The sequence below is a fragment of the Palaemon carinicauda genome, chromosome 8 (genome assembly GCF_036898095.1).
Source record: "Palaemon carinicauda isolate YSFRI2023 chromosome 8, ASM3689809v2, whole genome shotgun sequence".
Lineage (NCBI taxonomy): Eukaryota > Metazoa > Arthropoda > Malacostraca > Decapoda > Palaemonidae > Palaemon > Palaemon carinicauda.
The window spans coordinates 129,908,008-129,931,726 of record NC_090732.1 but is presented as its reverse complement, the minus strand read 5'-3'; the positions used below and the strand labels follow the sequence as shown (position 1 = coordinate 129,931,726).

General features: G+C 39.9%; 2 protein-coding genes across 5 annotated transcripts in view; one reads left to right on the top strand and one right to left on the bottom strand.

Moving 5' to 3' along the window:
• LOC137645917 (proliferation marker protein Ki-67-like) overlaps positions 1-7,519 on the top strand; it is a 78,726-nt gene extending 71,207 nt beyond the window's left edge. For both annotated transcript variants that reach the window (XM_068378963.1, XM_068378964.1), the window contains exons 8-9: positions 3,213-3,392; positions 7,130-7,519. In XM_068378963.1, the coding sequence (XP_068235064.1) occupies positions 3,213-3,392; positions 7,130-7,160 (211 nt within the window). In that variant the 3' untranslated portion in view covers positions 7,161-7,519. The remainder of the gene's footprint in view (positions 1-3,212; positions 3,393-7,129) is intronic.
• LOC137645919 (vesicle transport protein SEC20-like) overlaps positions 7,352-23,719 on the bottom strand; it is a 96,532-nt gene continuing 80,164 nt past the window's right edge. For all 3 annotated transcript variants that reach the window (XM_068378966.1, XM_068378965.1, XM_068378967.1), the window contains exon 6: positions 7,352-7,821. In XM_068378966.1, the coding sequence (XP_068235067.1) occupies positions 7,631-7,821 (191 nt within the window). In that variant the 3' untranslated portion in view covers positions 7,352-7,630. The remainder of the gene's footprint in view (positions 7,822-23,719) is intronic.

Below are 23,719 nucleotides of genomic sequence, written 5' to 3'. Positions count from 1 at the left end.
ATTTTAAACCATTTTCTGTACTGTAGTGAACATACCTTTGAGCAGCGGTTCGATGGCATACAGGGATGGATGTGGAGAGGATGGAAGGGGGAGGTTACTGCTTGGAAGGAGAGTCCCCTTCCATGATGTGGCGGGGTAGTTCTCCTTCAGGAGTTGTTTCTCTCTCCAATGAAAGGGTGGGCAGATCTATTTCAGGGGTTTCTTCTCTTCTTTGTCTCTTCTTTGGAGGAGAAACAGGCTTTGATGTAGCAGCTTTCTTTTCTTTTGTGAAAAACTGGTCTATTGTTAATTGTTTCTTCCTCCTCTGCAGTATTCTTCGAAAATGATGAATACCTGTTCTATTACGAATACCTGTTCTATTACGAAACTTTTCAAACCAACCCCTGCTCGCTTTAAATGTAAATGAATCACTTTCACTGGTACTCGGACTTTTCTTCACTAATTCTTCATAGATATGCAACGCTTTTTCACAAATGAACGCTTCACTAACACTTTCCCCGGCCAACTGTTTTTCTTTAATAAATATTAAAAGCAACTTTTCCATCTCCTCAATCACTTGTGGCCTTTGCTTAGTTACCGCCGTAACTCCCGTTGCAACATTCGCCTTCTTAATCATTTCTTTATGCTTTAAAAACGTAGAAATGGTCGACTTCGCCATTCCGTATTCTACCGCTAAATCGGACACTCGTACACCATTCTCATATTTCGCTATAATTTCCTTCTTCAACTCGATCGTTGTTCGCACTGTTTTCCTCTTCTCCTTCCCCTTAACACTCATTACTTTCTTGGGACTCATTATGAAAGCTAAAAAAGCAATTAAAAGCACTGAAAATCACTAAATCACAACGAATGCTGATCGCGCGTTGTCTGAGTGACGCTCTCGAGAGAACTGATGCTTCCCGAACAAGCGAGAGTGGCCGAGATGGCGCGATCATCACAAAGCCCATGCGGTCGTCACGTGTTCGGCTGGTCGAGTACCGAATTTTTGGTCGAGCACCGCAGCAAAAATTTCTCGAAAATTTTGGTCGAACTCCGAATTGTTCGAGTATAGAGTCGTTCGACTACCGAGGTATCACTGTATATGCGCACGTGTACACTACGTACTGGACACGGGAAGGCTACAGTACAGTACATAGTTGTTGTGCTGACTGAAACTATAATTTTACTGAGAAGTGATCATACAATTATAACAAATACTGTTGTTCCTATCTAGTAATACTGTATCGTATAACACTCCCTGATATTGTAATATATGACAGTAATATCACTACATTAGAGTTCAACTGTACTGTAAGTGTTCACTGTTTTGACTCGACTACTTTTGACAGCTCACCTCACATGTAGCCTACATTTATATACTGTACAGTATTGTAAAGTACAGTACGTAGTTAATAAACACTGTATTGTAATACTGTTCTGTACAATATGTATACAATTCAAGATTAACTAACTACACATATTTTATATGATGACCACTAACCATTCTCGTACGAAGTTCTACACAGTGAATCAAAGCATGGTGCAATTCCTGATGCATTGTCTCTTGCGCAGTACTGTCCGACATCTACAGTAACCTGGTAATAATATTTGTCCTATCTTCTACTTCAATGTGGGAGAATATTAAAAGATAATGATTAAAGTATTGTAAGTAATGTTAATAATCATTGTAAATGCATACAGCCTCAATAACAACTGAACAAAAAACACCTGTTTTGTTACATGCAACTGAATCAGATATCAGCTTTTTTGCTTGTAACATAAGACTGACATTTTTACATACCCTTATTCACTATGGATAAAAGATCCTCAAGAAAATATAGTGCCAAATATAAACTAACAAGCTATAAATGAAGTTGAGAAAACAAACAATATTTATACTTGTTCCGTTTGGAATTGGGGAAACTGAAGGAAACATGAAACCCAATTTAGTGGGAACCTTTGAATGTGCAAATTGCAAAAATAAATGTAAATGTTGAATTTAGTAGATAAAATTAGTATCTGAAAATTGAGAATATAGTTTTGTTATAACAGTATGTAAATAATCTCCTAAGATTTACAGTTAAGCACCACAGAGCTAAATACCATAAATTATTGTGTATCGGCAGCATGAATGAAACTTCGGTTCATTTCTATATGGGATTCAAGTCTATAGTAAATATAGTATGTGAGAGGTATTGGATACTAGATCTCTCACTCTCCCTCTTTCTCTTTTTTTATCAGCCGATTTGGAAAGCATAAATGTTGCCAATGGAAACAATTATAATTTGCTCATTTTATTTACTAATACGTTACTAAAATGTGAATATTACATGCGTTATTATTGAATGCAGATCAGTGAAACGCAACTTTTATTAAAATCCAGGTTATTTTTAAAAATACCTGTAATTTTATACCACAGTGATGGGTATACAGTGTACAGCGAGATCTGGGTAAGGAGAGAGGGAAGTGGCCCGAAGTAAGCCCAGTGTAAAGGAATGTCTACTACAGTATTTGAAAGCATCGCGCCCCAAGATTTTTTATTTAATAGGTATTGCGGTTCTCTCTGTCCCATATAAGTGAAATTGTGAAGTATAAAATTGCGTAAAGTGCGGGCTGGCTGTACTCTATTTCTAAAAGGTCAAAGTGAGGCTCTTCTGACAGTGACAGATAGTGAGTGGGGCAGGGCTACTCACCCGAACATACCACCTGTCATTTACAACCTTGGTAATTAATTCAATATCTGTACCTGCTTGCACCAGAATAATTTCTCTATTTAAAAGACTAAGGTTTGGATAGCCATGAAAAATACTGAAACGTTGCTCATCCAATCATAAAGTTTTTTTTCTCTCTCTCTCTCTCAATTGAAGCGGTGGTGTGATATGAAAAAGTAAGCTGTCTAGTTAAAAGCCAGGAAATTTAATTTTCCCTAGTTCTTGTCAATCTTAATGTTTGAAGCATAAAAGTATATGAATATGAGTGACTACAGTACTGAAATTGATTTCATTATAAAAAATTACTGTTTGCAAAGGAAAATGAAAATTTTAATGGTAAAAATGTATTACTAGAAACAAAGTTCACCAACCGAATTTGTTTTAAAAGTATGTGTGCAAGTACTTACTTTTCTAAGAAAGTTTCTGTTCTACAAGAGAACGATAAAGATATAAAATTTGTTGTCAATATTTTTATATTGTTTTTTCTGTTGATGATATCATTAACTTCATTATTTATAATAGGGAGGAAGAAACTGAAGCTCAGCCTACAAGACGTGGAAACAAGAAAGTAGTGCTGGAAAAGGAGGTTCCAGCTACAAGACGTGGAAACAAAGCAGTGGCTACTGAAGAAATTCAGACCCCTACTAAGCGAGGAAGTAGAAAGAAACCAGCAGAGGAAGACATAGCATCTCCCCCGAAAAGGTATTTATTATTTCAATAATTCTCAAAATTCATTGTGTTATGTATTTTCTAATTGCAAGTTTCTTAGTGAAAATTGAGAATATAGTAGTAGCCTTAGAAACATAATGGCCATACAGGCAGTTTAGTAACATCATGTTAACAACTCATAAGCATTTTTGTTGCAACCCAGTGCCGACCTAGTTTACAATCGGCCACAGTTACCTAGTTTTCTATTGACTGAATATGATCACTCACTAACTTTATGTTAGTTGCATGTGGATTGTTGCATATTGAGTTTAATAATAAAATAAGGATTTCCTGTTTTTCATTTTTTTTTCCAAGAATATTCTTGAAAAAGTCTTCAATTTTTTTTTTCTTTTCTATGGTGGCCAGTCTTCTTTCTTGTATTTGATTGCTGTAGCATTTTCCAGAGTAACTTTGTCCCATAGATATTATTTGCTCTGCCTAGCATACACATGGCAGCAGATCGATCCCCGCCCAGAAACGTGAGTTTATTGGGTAGGATATTGCTGTGGTTGGGCACCACAGTTGGGCTTACCCTGCTGACATTCTGATGAGCATCTACTCTGATGATACTCGAACTGAAACTGAAACCAGACGATACTCTTTTAATTTTTCACCTTAATCCCATGGGCGTTAAGTTGTTTATTTGCTAATTTTTCTCATTATTTCTCTGGAGAAAGTAATAAGACAATTTCAGGTTTTCCATGATTTCAAAGAGGGTTGGATTCCCTAAAGCTAAGTTATCTCACTATTTTGATTTTAGGGTTTTGAATTTAAGGAATTTTATAGGTTCATTTTGCCAGTGGTACTCCTATGTTGTATATTTAGTCCCCATGCTGCTCCATTATATGCATTTTTTAATTACTTTTTTGCTCCGAGTTCAGTACTGATTGTAGAAAGTAGGATTTCAGATGAACTTTCATCTTGAAGGCTTATCATTTTCTTGATCCCTTTTCAGAGGATGCTTTTAGCTCTTCTTCAGGGAATGTTTTGACAAACTTATTTTCATTAAATGTTTCAACTAATTTTTCCTGGGATTGTTTCAGTGCAATCCCTTTTTAAGGGAAATTAAACTCAAACATTTCTCCTGGGAAGGTTTCAGGCAATTCACTATTTAAGAGAAACTTACAGCATTACCTTTATCCAATGAAGAGGTTTATTACTTTAAAAATTTGTTATTTTCCTGTCTTTCTTTCCCTACAATACTATGATATTTTCTGGATTTTTTTTTGAGTTTGAGATGCTAGTGCGGAGTGGGTAATCTCAATACTCCTCTAGGGGTGGTATGTTTCATGATGAAATTATCCATTAAAGCGTAAAAGAAGCTTACTCAAGTTCACAGGTAATCCAGAGAAGGCTTAAGCTATTTCCTTATAGGATATGTTGGATAAGACTTCATTCAGAAAGATAAAGCTTGTATGGACAGGAATCCATTTGTTCAGATATAGTTTGTATGTATAGAGCTCCACTCGGTAAGATACAGCTTGAATGGACAGGGCTCCATTCGGTAAGATATAGGTTGTATGGATAGGACTTTATTCAGTAAGGTATAGCTAGTATGGACAGGACTCCATTTGTTCAGATATAGCTTGTAGGTATAGGACTTCACTCATTAAGATACAGCTAGTATGGCTAGGACTACATTCAATAAGATATAACTTTTAGGAATATGACACCAGTCGAGTCTGTAAAATATAGCTTGTAGGGACAGACAGTAATCCACCTGTAAGACTCCATTCAGTAAGGTATAGGCTGTATGGATTTATAGAATGATTGAAAATAGTTTGTCTGAAAGGATTTATGACCCCCCCCTCACACTTCAGTGACAGTAGGTTCATAGACTTAAACAGAAATTTATGACCACTCTCCTCCTCACTGATTAGTGGTGTAAATAAGGTAGGGAAGTATTTTGACTTTGAGACTGAGGAAGTTACCCGACATGCACAGCCCATTAATGCGTGTGCAGACAGTGTGGAACTGTCAATTTGTTGAACAGACGGTGTCAAAATGACAAATTCGAAGAGAGTGAGAGAATAAAGTATCCAGTAGTTGAATGATGTAAATTAGATATCAAATTAACAAGTAAATGTTATCAGATAAATTAGTAAAGCATATGTATATTCTCATAAATAAAATTTTATATACTTATATAGTTACCTAGATACTCAAGTTGATAACTCTACTAGATACCATTAGTTAACTGAAACGTTTACTAGTTTAATTCATAACATTTACTGGTTAATTGGATAACTAATTTAAATCATTAGATAATTGGTTACTTTATTCTCTCTCACACACTTTCTTGGTCTTTCTTTGACTTTGTCATTCCAATACATTGTCTGTTTAACACATTATCAATTCAACACTAATGAGTTTCTAGACACTAAAGAAACTAGATTGAGCGAACTCAACCCCCGTCTGTTGAGCACCAGACAGGGATGCTTCCAATATGCCACCACATTTGTGTGTTGGAAGGGAAGAACAGGGAAATTTAAGTGATTTGATTATTTTGAGTTCCTTCCCTCCCCACTTAATTGGATTTCTATTTCTATATGAAAATGACATTGGGTGAAGAAAACTTTTGTGACTTGTCGATATAAAATCATGGGGACTAAGGCCAATAACTTTCTGAGGCTTAAATTTTTTATATCTTATTTATCATTGAGAAGTTTGCACTGAAAGGACATAGTACAACCAATTTTTCGTAAGTATAGAAATATTACATATGTGTGTGTGTATATATATATATATATATATATATATATATATATATATATATATATATACACACACACACACACACACACACACACACACAGGTATATCTCGACTTACGTCGGTTTCAAAATTACGTCAGTTGTCAAAAATAATACGTGGAAAAATAAAAATCCAGTTTCGAGTCATTTCGTTTGACTTTCCGTTGGTCCTCCTTGACCGAAATCATTATAGCACTGGAATAGCTTTAAAAGCACACAAAACATGTTTTTTTTTACTAAAAATAAGAATTGAAGTATATATCATGTTGAGATACTCATATTCAACGTAAACTTTCACATAACATAAATCCTAACGAACAAATTATGAAAACAGACTTTTTTATATTAATTGGCGGTCTTAAAGAGCTTAACAGTGACGTTTTTTTATGATAGTTCAACTATCTACCATTTGAAGCATTGACAGCACACAAAATCATATTTTTGTACAATAAATAAGAATAAAAGTATAAAACATCACATAAAAATACATTTTTGTATATTTTCTTAACAATTGAAAGTGCAACTTAACAGTCAACAATTGTTGCTTTATTTATGGTTGTGAACAGCTGATCTCAAGACTATCACGAATAACAAATAGGCTATCTTTTTTTTTTAGCTCATTCAATGCAAATTACATCCAAATTTTTTACTTTGCTTAAAGTTATGTTCAAAGCAGTGATTAAAACATCATTCTATTTCGTCAGCTTATCTGTAGCTATAGCTGACATTATAACATATATGTACTGAAAGATTTCTACAGTAATCCTGGCTTTCGATGTTATCTGAACTTTGTTTAATAATTTTTGTACTTTTCATGTTTTAATGATAGTCACTTCATGAATGAGGTCAGGTGAGCTTCAGGCAAGTATTAAAATAATTGATTATTTCATCAAAAAAAAAAATTTTTTTTTTTTTTTTTTTTTCAACTTGAAATCAAATATGTTAAGTTTTACATTCTTATTATTCATTTATTTCCAGGGTGAGCAGGAGAACTAGAGCTCAGAAGTAATTGGTATTAGTGAGAGAAGTACCTGAAGACATAGTTTAGAAATACATCGGTGGTAGTAGTAGATTATCTGTACCTGTGCATTTTTTAGTACCTAAGTTTTTTATTTGTATATTTTATTTTCTTGTTTTACCTGTCTACATTGTATTATATTCTAAAAACATTATATACTTCTTGTCCAAGGTTTGAGTGAATTTTAATAATTTAAACAATGTTTTATTTTATAGTCATACCTCAACTTTTGACAATATTTTAGTAGAGAAATAGGGGCTTATTTTTCTCCTTTGTACAAATAGTTTGCTTGTAAATTTTCAGTTGTACAGTTAAGAGTGACAGATTAATTGACAACTATACATGTAAAATATGTATACTGTTAATTTTCTTTTATATTTTCAAAAAAAAATTTTTTTTTTTAAATTGATTATGCTGATGGTTGTATTGTTTTAAAATCCTGGTAGTTGGATTATGGAGTACTAGAATATAAATCTATTTCTTAAAACTACAAGACAAGAAGCTAAGAAAAAAATTAAACCAAGAAAGATTAATAGTTTGTCTGTGTTTTCTCTTCGCCCGTACTTGTTCAAAATTTTTCGTGCTTGAGCTATGACAGAACCCATTGTTTTCAATTCCTCTTGTGTTGAACCAATAGTCTGTGAACCTTCAACTGTAAAAGAAAAAAAAATAACAGTACTGTATCCAGTTAGTTAACTTTCAAGTGACATTTTTTATATTTGATACATCACTAAACCCTGTATCTTGAAAACATTTTATTAAGGCACAAACCCTTTTATAGCATTATTGAAAGTTATGATAGAGAGTTTAGCATCTAATTAAATTAAACAAGATACAAGGTGTTAAAAAAACTTGATAATTGAATCGTACTCTCCCATATCAACATGCAGGTTACATAAAGATGTATAAATTTCATAATCTATCATATGTATGTATGGCAACTTAGAAAATCTAAAATTTAGTTGAATGCACCAACTGGAGTCATGTTTATATTTCATTTAATCAGATGCCAAACTTCTTTGTGCTTTATAAAAAGAAATTGTTTTTGATATAACAAGGTAATTGACAATCACTCGACAGTTCTTGCTGCCACTGGATGGTGAACACTTCATATCACACATTGAGAGCTGTACGTTCCAAGGGGGAAATTATTTTTTTTCCTTTTCATAAAAAAATTATTGAACTAGCATTGACCATTCAGTAAGGAAATGCCTTCAGTGGTTCTACAGTTAATCACTAATACTTATTAGATAAAGAGGATAACAATGATAGGAATAAAATATACTAACTGGCAACTTAGATGAATTTTGCAATTTGTTGCATCAGTTTTGGTGCCTACTGTACCAAAGAAATGTAAAAGCAGATGCCCCTGTCCTGCCTACTACATATTTGGGAATGGGTATATTTCATTGAGATTTAAGATTCATGGTTCATATTAGGTAAAGCAATAATTCATACCCAGTGTAGGACTACTTTTTTGGCTCAATTACTCAGTCATTGGGGACCTTGTTTGTTTTCCATTTGATACGTGTGAAAATTCCACAAAAAAAAAAAAGAAAATTCTAAGTTGTGTAAATACCTGTCTCTTGCATATTAGTGAGGGAGAGATCTCCAAGGTTAAAGTGAAGGAAATAGATTTCTCCATTCCTACCCTTAAAAATGGGTAAGACTGATTTTTATGTAGAAGTTACAAAGTGGATATGGCAGTAGAGTACTGTTCTACAGGCCTAATGTAGGTCATAGTGGTCACTTTTCTGAGCTATGGAAAAATGTTATACAGGGATTTTGACGAAGGAAAAATCTATTTCTGAGCGAGGAACCTGTGTCGCCCAGTGGAATGATCCTTGTATCACCATTTCTAAGGTATAAATACTGCTAAATATACCAGAGAAAAAAGTTGCATGGAATGCCAGGAATAAACCCAGCTCGCTGACTCTAATGGAGTGTCGGTATAGTAACTTGGGCGTGTTAGAACCACGACCAGAGGTCCCTCACCAGTTAGTCCTCTCCTTCCTCAATATCCCCCGATACTACGAGGTGCTGTTCTATATCAGACTACTGACTACCCTCCCCCCACCCCTACCACTTCCCATGTTTCTTCCCTCATTCCTACTAGCACCCCAAGCTTGGACCAGCCTAGGGTGGGGGAAAAAAAACGGGGTGGGTTCACTGGGCGACACAGGTTCCTCGCCCAGAAATAGATTTTTCCTTTGTCAAAATCCCTTTTCTGGGCTTGACCTGTGTCGCTCCGTGAAATAATAACAGAGAATTGGTCCTAACGCTTGGGAACACACACAAAGGTAAGAAATTGAAATGAAATAGAATATTGAATTAAGAGTTTAATAACAAATCTTAAACTACCAATCTCCTAAAGTACAATACTCAGTCAGAGACCCAAAATTAAAAGTTGAAAATTTTGGGAAAACTCCCAACAAATAAAGATCATGAGATGTTATAATCAAGAAAAGACAAATAAATTATATACATCATAACCATGGGGTAGGGTGCAAACCAAGGCAGGTGACGGCCCGCTCCTTACAAGGAGAAAAGGCACTAAAAAAAAAAAAAGATAAGATAGGACCTAGTTATAGTTCCACTATATCCGGAGGAACTACGTTCCCTGCTGCCACTGTTGCAAATTTAAGGGCCTCCAAAGATTTCAAATAGAGGAGTTTGAAGACTTGGTGATTTCCAGCCTGTGTAGCTTTTTAATTCTTCAAAATTCATGTGATGAAAATAATTTACTGATGTTGCCACTGCTCAGATATCATGGGCATGTGGGACTGAAACAGGATTGGCTTGCTTGATAATGAATGAATGAATTAAAGTTTTCAGGCATCCTGACATCTAAGGTCATTGACGCCGGTAACATTTAATTTATGTATACAAAAGTAAAAAATTAAATAAAATAAAAAATTAAAGAGTATTCAATTAAAATCATAAATATTGAATGTCATAAAAGTTAAATATTTTTCAGAAGACCTGCTTCTGAAATAAATCTAAAAATGCCACTTGCATGGTAGGACACATCATTTCCAAGAATCTTGGCAAGGATGAACCTGCCACCCTCACCTCGAGCCTCAAACAAATATCTATTCCGCAAGATGTTGTAATTGGGGCATTTGATCAACAAATGCCTTACTGTTAGAGGTACTAAACAGTTGTCACAATACGGTTGGTGTTGGCCCTTCAGCAGAAACTCATGTGTCAACCGAGTGTGACCAATACGGAGACGACAAAGAGACGTCTCCCATTTTCGGGGCATCATATTATACCTCCAAGGAGATATGTCATTTGTTACTTCCCTCATTTTATTGCCATCTTGACTATCCCATTGCTGTTGCCATTTATTGCAAACCAATTTCTTGATGTCAGGTAAGAAATCATTACAGGGAATGGGATACCTTCTTGGCAGCAACTCGGATGCAGCCTCCTTAGCCAGTGAATCTGCCTTCTCATTCCCGGACACACCTACATGTGCTGGAACCCAACAAAATTGAACCATAGCTTGAAGGACACTCCTTGCATCACTAAAAATTGTAAAATTACCCTCCTTCTCCAACGCTATTTTCTCAATAGCGGTTATTATGCCATACAGTTCGGCAGTAAATATGGAAGCGGTCAGAGGAAGTGCACCTCTACAATTAAAACCATTACTATGTACTCCAAATCCAACGCCAGCATCAGATTTGGAGCCATCAGTATAGATAAAAGTTGATCCTCTCTGTTCTTTAACATGTTCATTAAAAAGAGACCTGGCTTCTATGTCTGACATATTCTTCTTATCTCCAATAAAATATTTACAAAAAGATATCTGGTAACTTCCATGGAGGCGTTGATGATACCTTGAATGGAAGTACCTTATTTCTAATTATATCCAGACTATTTAATAATTGTTTCACCCGAAAGCCATAAGGTTGAGGATATTTTGGGTGCAACTCAAAGTATGATGCGTGTCTTACAAGGCTTGCAGTCTGAAAGGCTAGAGAGTTAGGGAGTCTTTGCAATCTAAACCAATACCGAAGAATGGAAGACATTCGGTAGAGGTCTAGAGGTAACTCTCCAGCATCAACAAGGAGACTTGGGATAGGCGAGGTTTTAAAAGCTCCAGTAGACAATCTAATACCTGCATGATGTATCGAATCTAATATTTTTAACCGGCTTGGGGTGGCTGAAGAATATACCTCACAACCATAACTAATTTTGGAAAAAATCAAGGCCTTGTATAATTTTAAAATAGTATTGCGGTCTGCCCCCCATGATGTATGGGACAATACTTTTAAGATATTTAGAGCTTCAACACATTTAGCTTTTAGCGCTTTTAGGTGAGAAACCCATGTAAGTTTACAGTCAAATATCAAACCTAAAAATTTGGTTTCCGATACACATGGTATCCGTTGACCTTTAATGTATATATCCGGGTCTGGATGTACTCCCCGGATACGACAAAAATGGACAATGGTAGTTTTACTTGTCGAGAACTTAAATCCATTCATGTCAGCCCACTGGATAATTTTATCAATAGAGAGTTGGATTTTTCTCTAAACCATTGCCATTCTAGTGCCAGCAAATGATATTGAGAGATCATCCACAAATAATGTTGAGAGAACATCCTGGGGAATGGCTGAGGATATCCCATTAATTGCTAGTGCAAAAAGGGTTACACTCAGCACACTACCCTGAGGAACTCCTTCTTCCTAGCACTTACTCTCTGATAGTGTTTCCCCCACTCTCACTTGAAAAACTCTACGTGAAAGAAATGCCTGAATAAATAGTGGCAGCTCTCCTCTCAATCCCAATTCATGAATGGTTTTAAGAATACCATATCTCCATGTGGTATCATATGCCTTTTCAAGGTCAAAAAATACTGTAACATGGTGCTGTTTGGAAGCAAAGGCTTCACAAATAGAAGACTCAAGTCGTATCAACACATCAATCGTTGAGTGCATTTTTCGGAATCCACATTGAATCGGTGTTAAAATACCTTTCTTTTCAAGGTACCATATCAGCCTTGCATTGACCATCTTCTCCATGATTTTACATAAACAAGATGTCAATGCAATAGGACGATAGTTTGCTGCTAAAAACTTGTCTTTACCGGGTTTTAAATAGGCTAAAATAATGGCTAGTTCCCAAACACTTGGGTAACTATGATCATGCCATATTCTATTAATAATGCTTAAAATAAATAGCTTTGTATTAAAATGTACATGTTTAATCATTGCATATGGAATTCCATCGGGTCCAGGGGCTGTATCGTTGCAATGAGCAAGTGCGGAATCAAATTCTCTTTCAGTGAAAGGAGAATTATACGACTCTTCCCTTCTTGTTGCAAAATTTAAAATTTTCTTTTCTTCAGTGCTCCTATACTGGTGACCAGGGGCTCCTTCACACTTGCTGGATACATTTGAAAAATGATTAGCCAGGGCACTGCTAACTTCATTTGCTTCAGTTACATACTGGCCATTCACCTTCAACACTGGTGGTGGGTTGGGGGTGAATTTGCCAGCTATCTTTTTTACTTTCCTCCACACAGAAGATGGTGGTGTTCTACTGTTAATGGAGGAAACAAAAGACATCAATGACTGGCATGTTGCTTCTTTCATGGCACGACGGAACTGTGCTCTACATTTCTTGTACATAGTTAAATTCTCATCAGTTCTGCGTCTACGCAATCGTGTTAGAGATCTTCTTGTGGCTCTGTGGAGTGCAGTTAGTTCTGAAGACCACCACGGGACTGGTCGTCGTTTGAATAACCCTGTTGTTTTGGGAATTGAATTGGCTCCTGCTGTATGAAGAGTTCCATTCAGTAGGTCTATGGCATCATCAACACTTTCAAACTGTTCTGCTCTCCCTTCGATTTCACTTAGCTCGGAAAATTTAACCCAGTCTGCCTTGTCTAGATTCCAACGTGGCGATCTTTGCAAAGGCGGACCCTTGTTGGTGTTTATAATGATTGGTGCATGATCACTAGTATGCCAATCATCTAATGTCCTCCAATCAAAATCAAGAAGGCAGTTAGAGCTTGCAATTGAAAGGTCAATGCATGACAAAGTACCTGTCTGAACATGGAAGTGTGTGGGCTCTCCTGTATTAAGGAGTCCCACATCCTCATTCTCCACAATTGATGAGATAATATTGCCCCTTGTGTTTGCTAAAATATCACCCCATAAAGGATGTCTACCATTCATATCTCCCAGTAAGAGAAAAGGTTGAGGGAGTTGTTGAATGACCTCTACTAAATCATCATATAAAATATTATCATTTGGAGGTAAGTACAGAGAGCATATTGTATATTTTCTCCCTATATCAATTTGTACAACAACTGCCTGCAGGGTTGTACGTATAGACATGGGTATTTGGGGAACATCTCGACGAATGTACACGAGACTTCCGCCATGGCTCCCTGCTTGTTGATTATATGGTGTTCTATAGCTAACATACTCTCGAGGACTAGGAGTGTTAGAATCAAGCATACTTTCCTGTAGACATACAATTATGGGGGAATGTTCATGAATTAGGAGCTTAAGTTCTTCATATTTCGCCCTCAAACCCTGACAGTTCCATTGCAAAATGGAGGAGAAAACTATGGATTATTTCTGGAAGACATCTTGGATGAGGTCTTCCCATTAGCAGTTTTTAATCTAACATTATTACCTGTAGGTTTCTTCAGAGGTGGTCTTGTTATGTTGGGTTTTACGTTGGTGTTTTTCTTTGTATCTTTTTTATCTATTTGTTGAGGGGGATGGTGGACCTCAACTTGAATTTCTGATTTATTTAAATTATCTTCTGGTTGATCGGCAACATCAACAGACAAAACATCATATTTATTTGATGTCATAATTCTAGTATTTCTTATGGAAGGGGGTGAGAGAGATGGAGGTCTCTCTCTTTTACGAATAGTAGGTAGTAAGTTACCAGGTTTTTGTACCTTCCCCACTACAGGTACACCTGATAACTTGGTGTCAGGTGGAATCTCCATTAAATCAGGCAAGGATATGGCCTGGGAGAGGTTAGTACTATCCTTTGTAATGGGGGACAAAGGTTTGATAGTGGTGGGCAATGTCTTTTGGTTGATACTCAATGATAAATCTTTAGGAGGAGATATTCTTGTCTTATGCAGCACTTTATCAATAGATGGTGAATTCCTTTTTCGAGAACTACCTACAGTAGTAGGTGGGCGAGATGATTCCCGAGGAACTTTTTCTCCTGTTTTTAATGTCTTTGCATAAGTGTTAGATTTATTTAATAATCTCTTGGCATGCCCCACGCTTACATGTTCAATAAAGGGATTTTGACGTAGGAAAAATCTATTTCTGGGCGAAGGACCTGTGCCGCCCAGTGAATAAGCTCCATTTAGCACTTATTCTTAGGTAATTTACTGCTAAATATACCAGAGAAAAAATGTAAAGGAGTGCTAGGTTAACTAGCTCGCTCACCTATTGGTGTCGGTATAAAATTGGGCGTATAATCCAGAGGTCCCGCACTATTTAGATTCATCCACGACAGAAACCCCAATAGAGGAGAGCCGTTCAACCTCACTCGGTACTACTAACAATGCATCCGCTCAGAACCCAACTCCTTAGCACCCAAAGTTTGGGGACTCCAAGGGAGAGGAGCTGGGAGGGTTCACTGGGCGGCACAGGTCCTTCGCCCAGAAATAGATTTTTCCTACGTCAAAATCCCTTTTCTGGGCTCGAACCTGTGCCGCCCAGTGAATCTATACAAGAGAAAATGTCACCAAACTTGCAAAATAAAGGAAAAAACATAAGCGTAAGGGAAATACAGGATGCTTTTAATCAGAGATGAGTACCAAAAAACAATTATAAGGGTATCTTAAATATGAACATAAATCCAATAAGGTAGGTATAATAATGCCGTGAGTGATAATATATACAGATACTCAGGAGCATAAAATTTACAAATATAATAACAGTATTCAGGTGCGAGACCAACGAATACAATAGGGTATAAATGAGGCAGGTAAGAGGGAGAGATAAAGAGTCAAGGCATTAACCTGTGAGTTACTTGGGAGTAACTACGCTCCCTGCGGCTACTGTAGAAAATTTTAGGGCTTCCAAATGTTTAAGGTAGTGTTTCTTGAACACTGACGGTGATTTCCACCCTGTATACCTGGAAAGGTCTGTAAAATTCATGTGGTGAAAGAAGTTCACCGAGGTAGCAACCGCCCTGATATCATGTGCAAGAGGAAAAGAGTCAGGGTTAGCTTGTTTAATAAAATACAAGATTTGTTGCCTGATCCCTTTAATAGTAATGGTACCGCCTTGTTCTCTAACGAATAGAGGCCCCGAGGAGTTAGAGGAGGTCCGGGATAAATAAGACCTAAGAGTAGTAACAGGGCACAGAGACGGATCTTGCGTGAGGGGAACAATTTTCCAGGAAGACCATCTGTTTTGAGGGTCTTCGTTCTTAGCCAAAAAGAATTTGTTAGGAGAAAGAAGGACCTCTCCCGAAGGCAGGAAGTCAATATGACCCGGGTCTCTCGACAAGGCTGCCAATTCAGAAATTCTTGCCCCGGAAGCCAAGCTCACCAGGAAAAGTGTTTTCCTGAGAAGGGGAATGTAATCACAAGAACTGTTAATGGTATCAGAAGCCAATCTGAGTACGTCATTAAGGAACCAGGTCACCGGAGTAGGACGAGTAACCGGTTTCAGTCTGGCACAAGCTTTCGGAATTGAAGCTAACAAAGAGTCGGTTAAGTCTATGTTAAAACCCACTAGGAAGATCTTTTTCAGAGCCGATTTAATAGTGGTGATAGTATTGGCTGCCAGACCTGATTCTAATAAAGATCTAAAGAAAGTGACTGTAAGGTTCAAGTTCATACAGTTCACGTCTGAGTCTATTAAAAATTTTGCCAACTTTTTAACTGCAGAGTCATACTGGCGGATGGTGGAATCCCGTTTATCCGATTCTAGGAACAAGGTGTTTTGAGGATCAATATTGGCACCATGCATAGCCGCAAACTTCATAAAGTCCATAAAGTTAGGGCGCTCTGAATGTTTGAGAAAGCGTACACAACGCGTGTTTGTACTATCTGAGACAGAACCGGATTGGGTATCGGGTGAGGGTATAGTCTCAACTCTCGCAGGAGAGGATACCAGTTGCTCTTGGGCCAGTTGGGTGCGACCAAGGCTACTTGTCCCTTGAAGGATCTCAGTTTGTCTAGAACTTTCAGCAAAAGATTCACCGGGGGAAAGAGATAAATCTTTTCCCAGGTGTCCCAATTCTGTGACATGGCGTCTGTGGCGTAAGCCTGAGGGTCTAGATTGGGAGCCACATATACTCTCAATTTGTGGTTGGATTCCGTGGCGAAGAGGTCCACTTGGAGACCGGGAACCTGAGAGAGAATCCACCGAAATGACTTTAGATCGAGTGACCATTCCGATTCTAGAGGGGAGGTCCGGGACAGGGCGTCTGCCACTACATTCCGGACTCCCGCCAGGTGGACAGCTGAAAGATGCCAACGGTTCAAGGCTGCTAGGGAGAATATGGCTACTAGAACATGGTTCAGAGGCCCTGACTTTGACCCGCCTCTGTTGAGGCAGCGGACCACCACTTCGCTGTCGAGGACCAGACGAAGGTGTTGTTTCTTGGGAAGAGCAAGACGTTTCAGGGTTAGAAGAACTGCCATGGCCTCTAGCACATTGATGTGAAATTGGCGGAACAAGGGAGTCCAAAGACCTTGAACTTTCTTGAGCTGAGAATAACCGCCCCAACCTGACAAGGATGCGTCCGTGTGAATGATTAATTTCGGAGGCGGAAATCGAAGGGGAACTGACTTTGACAGACTGTTTGCTCTTGTCCAAGGAAGAAGTCTTTCCCGTAGAATGGGAGGAAGGCGGACTTTCCTGTCCCGGAGCTTCCGGTTCGCCCTCGAACGCCAGACACGATTGATATCTTTCAATTTTGCCTTCAGAAGAAGATCCGTCACTGAGGCAAACTGAGGGGACCCCAGAATCCTCTCTTGGAGTCGTCTGGAACTTACTTTGTCTTTGAGAAAGCGTTTGGTGTTCCTTGCAATCTCTAACCTCTTGGGTCTGGGAAGACACAAAGTATGAGATATAAGATCACATTGCAGGCCGAGCCATTGGAACTTCGATTTTGGAAGAAGACGGGACTTCTTTAAGTTGATCTGGAAGCCTAGAGATTGAAGATAATGGATGACTTTGTGAGTGGCTTTTAGGCAATTTTGGGAGGTGTCTGACCAAATGAGCCAGTCGTCCAGATAGGCTACTACTTGAATCCCTTGATTCCTGAGTTCCTGAACAGCGACTTCTGCTAACTTTGTGAAGATCCTTGGGGCGATGTTGAGCCCGAAAGGCATCACCTTGAAGGAGTAACTTTTGTCCCCTAAGCGAAAGCCTAGGTACGGACGGAAGTGTCTCGCTATCGGGACGTGATAATAGGCGTCTGTAAGATCGATAGAGGTGGTGACGGCCCCACGGGGAAGTAAGGTCCGCACCTGCGAGACGGTAAGCATTCGAAACTTGTCGCATTGAATGGACAAGTTGAGAAGGGATAGGTCTAGAATCACTCTTCTCTTGTCTGAATCCTTCTTCGGGACACTGAACAGCCGACCTTGAAACTTCAGGTGTTTCGTTTCTTGTACGGCGTTCTTTTGTAAAAGATCCTGGACAAATTCGACCAGGTCCGGAGTGGAATGTTGACGAAATTTGTTCGGAGGAGGAGGTCCTTGAATCCAACTCCACCCCAGTCCCTTGGAGATGATACTGAACGCCCAGGGACTGAACCTCCATTTGTTGCGGAAGGCATAGAGCCTCCCCCCTACCTGCTGCCTCCACGTCCGCCTCGGAAGTTCTTTCCTCTGCGAAAAGCTCTTCCCCTGCCTTTGTTCTGGTTAGAACCACGGTGGTAGCCTCATACGACTGGTTAAAGGCAGGAGAAGTGGCGGAGGCACCAGAAAGCTGGCTTTTAGGAAGCAGAACGGTGACATAGTCGTCCGAAGGAGCCTGAGAGGTGGAAGGCTGTGCCGGGGCAACAGGAGATGGGGGAAGAGGCAGCCGGAAAATGGGCGAACCAGTCTGCTGTTGCCTGAACTGGGTGGAAGTATATGGACGGAGCTTCTTCCTACCCCGGGCTTGGTAATTTGCAGGGTCAGATTTACGTTTAGGAGTCAAACCCCAACGGGCTTTAAGGCTCTGGTTGACTCTAGTGGCCTCCGCCAAGACTTCCTCTACAAGGTCCTCAGGGAAGAGGTTTGAACCCCAACAGGAGGACCGGATCAGCTTATTAGGTTCATGCCTAATAGTCGCCTCTGCCAGGACATGTTTGCGACACTTGCGTTTAGCAGTAGCGAAGTCATACAGGTCGTAGTATAATGACTGCAACGTAGCCTTGTTGAGAGATTTAAAAATACTCTCAGTATCGTAAGTCAAGGCTATCGACTCCGTGGAAGTGGCCAGGTTCAGAGTACGGCCAACGCGTAGGCGAGAATCATACTCCTGTTTAATGAGGGATTCCGGGAGACGGGGAAGCCGCTCACTAAACATTACCGAAGCACAGTCTGCTGCTAGCTTTCCAGAGGTAAATGTGGTATGGACGTTGTCCCAACACTCAATGCCTGAAGGAAGAAGGAGGGAGATTGGATCCACCTCTCGGATGGGAGGCAAGGGCTTCTCCTCCAGAGCATATTGGAAGGCAAGCTCTGCTACCTTATTGACACATGGAGTCACGGTGTTTTTGTCCATTAGGAACATTGTAAAAGAGCTCTTATAAGGCGTCAACATAGTGTTGGTGCAGCCGATGTCATTCAGGAATCTGGCCCACACAGATTGGGCCTGCTCTTTTGGGAAGATGACTGTCTCCTTGGGGACCTTGTCTAACCGAACCAAAGCTTCCTCGGTAAGCCTGGCATAACCATGAAATGGAAATGCCAGACCAGGAGGAAAGAATTCAAAGTCCTCTAGGGGACGAGTGCCAAGACCCTCCAAAGTTAACATTCCGTCTGAGAACGGGGAATGAAGAGCCATACGCCAAGGGTTGTTTTTGGCAAACTGCGGGAGCTTAGAGGCATCCGGGATGAGAGAGCTTTGGACCCGCTCCGGAGCACCTTGCTCTAATGCCCCAAGTCTCTGACCGATGTTAGAGAACATCGTGTCCATCTTAGACTGTATCTCTGATACAAACTTAGCCTGCATCTCCGACACGATGCGAAGCATGGCTGATTCGGAAAGGCCCGGGCTAGCAGCAGGTGTGGCGGAATGAACTCCCGGGTCGCGAGACTTAGAGGAGGAGCCAGAAGCCTTAGATGACAGGTTTGTATTCTGTTTAGAACCATGAGAAGCCTTATGAGGCTTATGAACTTTAGGTAAGGTTCTAGACTTATTCTTGGGGGGAACCGGGTGTGATCGTTGGGACGAATCACGGTCCCCAGAAAAACCATGGAAGGAAGAGCGATCAGAAGAAGAAGAAAGAGAGGGGCTGAGGATAGGAATCTCAGCGCCAGAAACACCTGCCTCACTTACCACCCTACCTGTATCTGGATCATCCAATAACATGGGTTCCACGTCAAGGTTCATGGAGGCAACATTGTCTTCTAGATCTCCGGGGGCGTCCGACGGATCCTGCTCTGGATCAATAAACCCCGCTATGGTGGCATCAATGTGGGCAATGATGGGAGCTGCAACATGCCTAGCCACAGCGGCTGAAGACTTGGCGTTGGGGTAAATCAGGGAACAGTAGTCCTCGGAGAGGACGTACGGCCGCTTGGACTTCACGTTCCGGGCAAAACCACCAACCCACACTTTCAGTGTGGCCGCAGACTTTTGCTCCGGGGATGCCTGAAATAATAGTGGGAATTATAAAAGGGCAGACTCCCAGTGGTCCTTCAAGACCATAGATATCTTACTAAATAGTGTATGTATGCCAAAAAAGGTAAGATAAATAAGAAGGCAACATAGCCAACGGGACTCACCGAGTCAGATCCAAGGGTGGTAACGAGGTCAAAACAGACCACACAGTTATCCGGGTGCCATACCACGACGTCCTCCAGCTGCACACCGCAGAGGGCGTGAGACCGACAGACGGTATGGCCGCAGGGCTGATGTAGAACAGCTGCACAGGCTGTCGTCTGACAATGCACCATCTATAAAAAGAATAGTATATGAGAAACTGTAATTCTCTTAAGTAGGGGCGGGTCCGGAGGACCCGGCCTAAACATAAGTCTAGCTTAAGACTAAAGTAAATAGTATATGAGAAACTGTAATTCTCTTAAGTAGGGGCGGGTCCGGAGGACCCGGCCTACCCGGCCTAAACATAAGTCTAGCTTAAGACTAAAGTAAATAGTATATGAGAAACTGTAATTCTCTTAAGTAGGGGCGGGTCCGGAGGACCCGGGCCTAACATAAGCCTGACACAAGATTAGGGCTTAACTGTAATATTCTTAAGTAGGGGCGGGTCCGGAGGACCCGGCCTAAACATAAGTCTAGCTTAAGACTAAAGTAAATAGTATATGAGAAACTGTAATTCTCTTAAGTAGGGGCGGGTCCGGAGGACCCGGCCTAAACATAAGTCTAGCTTAAGACTAAAGTAAATAGTATATGAGAAACTGTAATTCTCTTAAGTAGGGGCGGGTCCGGAGGACCCGGGCCTAACATAAGCCTAACACAAGATTAGGGCTTAACTGTAATATTCTTAAGTAGGGGCGGGTCCGGAGGACCCGGCCTAAACAAAAGTCTAGCTTAAGACTAAAGTATAGCCATCCATTCCGGTCGAGCCGGGAGTATAAAAAAGGATGCAACAACAAAAATTTAAGACACAGGGTGTCTGATTTCCCGGGGCGAGGCTAAGCCCCGGGCTGGGAAATAAAAGTATCCAAAACCAATTCGTATAGGAACTCCGGGGTAGTGATCTGTCATATAATCATCATAGGAACTGTTATAAATTAAATAGGGGGGCGGAACTGTAGATAAGAACCGCCAACGGAACCCAGAGGGTTTCATTTAACATAAACCAGTGTGATAAGTGAATATAAAATAGGGTGCACCGGGATCCAACTCTGTTGACCGGTGGCCAACCAGACTAGACAGAGCCGAACCCGCCGGGACACCCGGAGGACAAAGTCCATAAACACTGAACTACCCCCTCTACAAGGAGGGAAGGCAACGGTCCCCTAGGGGAGAGGGGGAGAGAAGCCTAGCCACCCACCTAGCGAGAGGGGGAGCATGGGGGAGAATCACGTGAAACGGAGCAGCTGGGCTACCAACTGACGATCCCCAACCAGACAGATCAAACGGAGTAATAGCACAATATTCATTATAATAGTAATAGCGTTGATAATATAAAATAAACACATAAAAATTTTTGGGCAAGGCATGCAACATAATAATTAAATCACAAAAGACACACCTGATGGCTTAAAAAATAACATTGCCGCCTAGCACGAAGGTCGGCAGCCATAACGATACGTAAATGATATCGGCCCAAAATTTGAACCACGAGGGTTCTAAATGCTAAATAATGAATATCCATAATAACAAATAAAATTTAATAATAAAAATAATACATATAGTAACACCGCGAGTGAAACTAAAAGCTCTCAAAACAGGAGTACCAACTGTAAATGGAATCAAGCAAGATCGGTATGAACGAAGAGAATACACTCCTATAATTCAAATATTAGACGATCTAGGTTGCTCAAAACACAGCAAAACACAGCTTGGTACTTAACTTAGACGGTGTCTCCAGGGAAACCGACGAAGAAGCCATAATCCAAAGAAAATAAGCGAAAAAACGAGAGCACAACAAAAAAGCGGGTTACACACAAGACGTGCTAAAAGGAGTTGGGTTCTGAGCGGATGCATTGTTAGTAGTACCGAGTGAGGTTGAACGGCTCTCCTCTATTGGGGTTTCTGTCGTGGATGAATCTAAATAGTGCGGGACCTCTGGATTATACGCCCAATTTTATACCAACACCAATAGGTGAGCGAGCTAGTTAACCTAGCACTCCTTTACATTTTTTCTCTGGTATATTTAGCAGTAAATTACCTAAGAATAAGTGCTAAATGGAGCTTATTCACTGGGCGGCACAGGTTCGAGCCCAGAAATTGATTTATTGAGGGCAGCCTCTTCTAACTTATAAAACTGGCAGCTCCTATCATTAGATTTATGATTAGAGTTGCAGTTTAAGCACCTTGCCTCAAATGTACATTCCCCATGGTAAATATTGGAGCAAGTATTACAAATTCTTTCACTATTGCAAACTTTGGAAGGATGTCCAAATTTAAAGCAATTATAACATTGCAGTGGCTTTTGCTTGAAAGGTTGAACTCTGATCCTTTCATTTTCTATGTCTATGTGGGAAGGTACATCGGCATCCTGGAAAGTAAGAACAATCATTGATGTTCCAGGTACTTTATGTACTTTCCACACTGATAGAGGACACATAGTCAATATCTCTTCTTCAGTAAATTCATACAGATCCCTATTAAAAACCACTCCCCTTCCATAGCTAAAGTTAGATGGGGTTTGATGTCCAATTTTATATCATCATTTACTGTCTTCAAATTGGACAGTATAACAGACTGTGTATATGACTTGGCCTTTATCAGGTAACTTTTCTTACCGAATCGAGATATATCTCCAGGTGCGATCGTACCTACCTTCCTCTGAAGAAATTTGCAGACCTTGAAATAATTTTCCGTACCTCCTACAGATTGAGCAAGAAGCCACATTGGTGGTTTTGGCTTTCTTTGGGATGGCATATCTGCCTCTATATCTTTATCAGCCCAGTCTGCTGGTCTGTAGACATCCAGATCTTTAGGTGCCCCATCACACAGAGCATTAACACTCATATTACCTACTTTAATATCAACAATATTACGGCTTGCATTAAATGCTTCCTCATGACAATTAAATGACAACCAAGATTCCCAATTATCATCTTGAAGTTTCATTCTAATTTCTTTTATTAATCCATAACACTCAAATATTTTATGTAGCATATCATAATTAGTTTCTAATGGGATTTGGGTAATGTGCAGGACATTCAATTTTCCTGTGTTGCCCAAATTACCCTTTTTCTGAGTGTTTAAAGAATAGTCCTTTTTAGTTCCTACGTCGTCAACGGAGTTTTCTTTAAATGAATTGCCAGAGGTCGTCAACAGTGCCGGGGGCGAGTCAGCATATCCAGGGGAGGTGGGGTCATTTTCACAAGAATCCATCATAAAAAAGAAGAGAGAAGAGTGATTTTTTGAAGTTTGACTTACCTGCTTGAGAATATTAAGGCATCACATGTTGGGAAGGAAATTTACACTCTCCACTACCGGCACAGTGAGAGTATACTTCCCAGATGGTCCACTCCATACCCTACCCGAAGGATAGCATCAAAACAGATATAGAGGCACAGGTGTAAGCTGAACCCGCCTGTTAGGACTGAGACCAAGAAACTATGGAATCATCCTCCCCATATCTGTAATGACGGGCTTCCGGCCAAAAGCCGAGAGTCCTACCCCAAGCGTTGGATCCCCCTGGATTCCGAAGACCCAACACTTGAGAATAGTTCCGCCAAA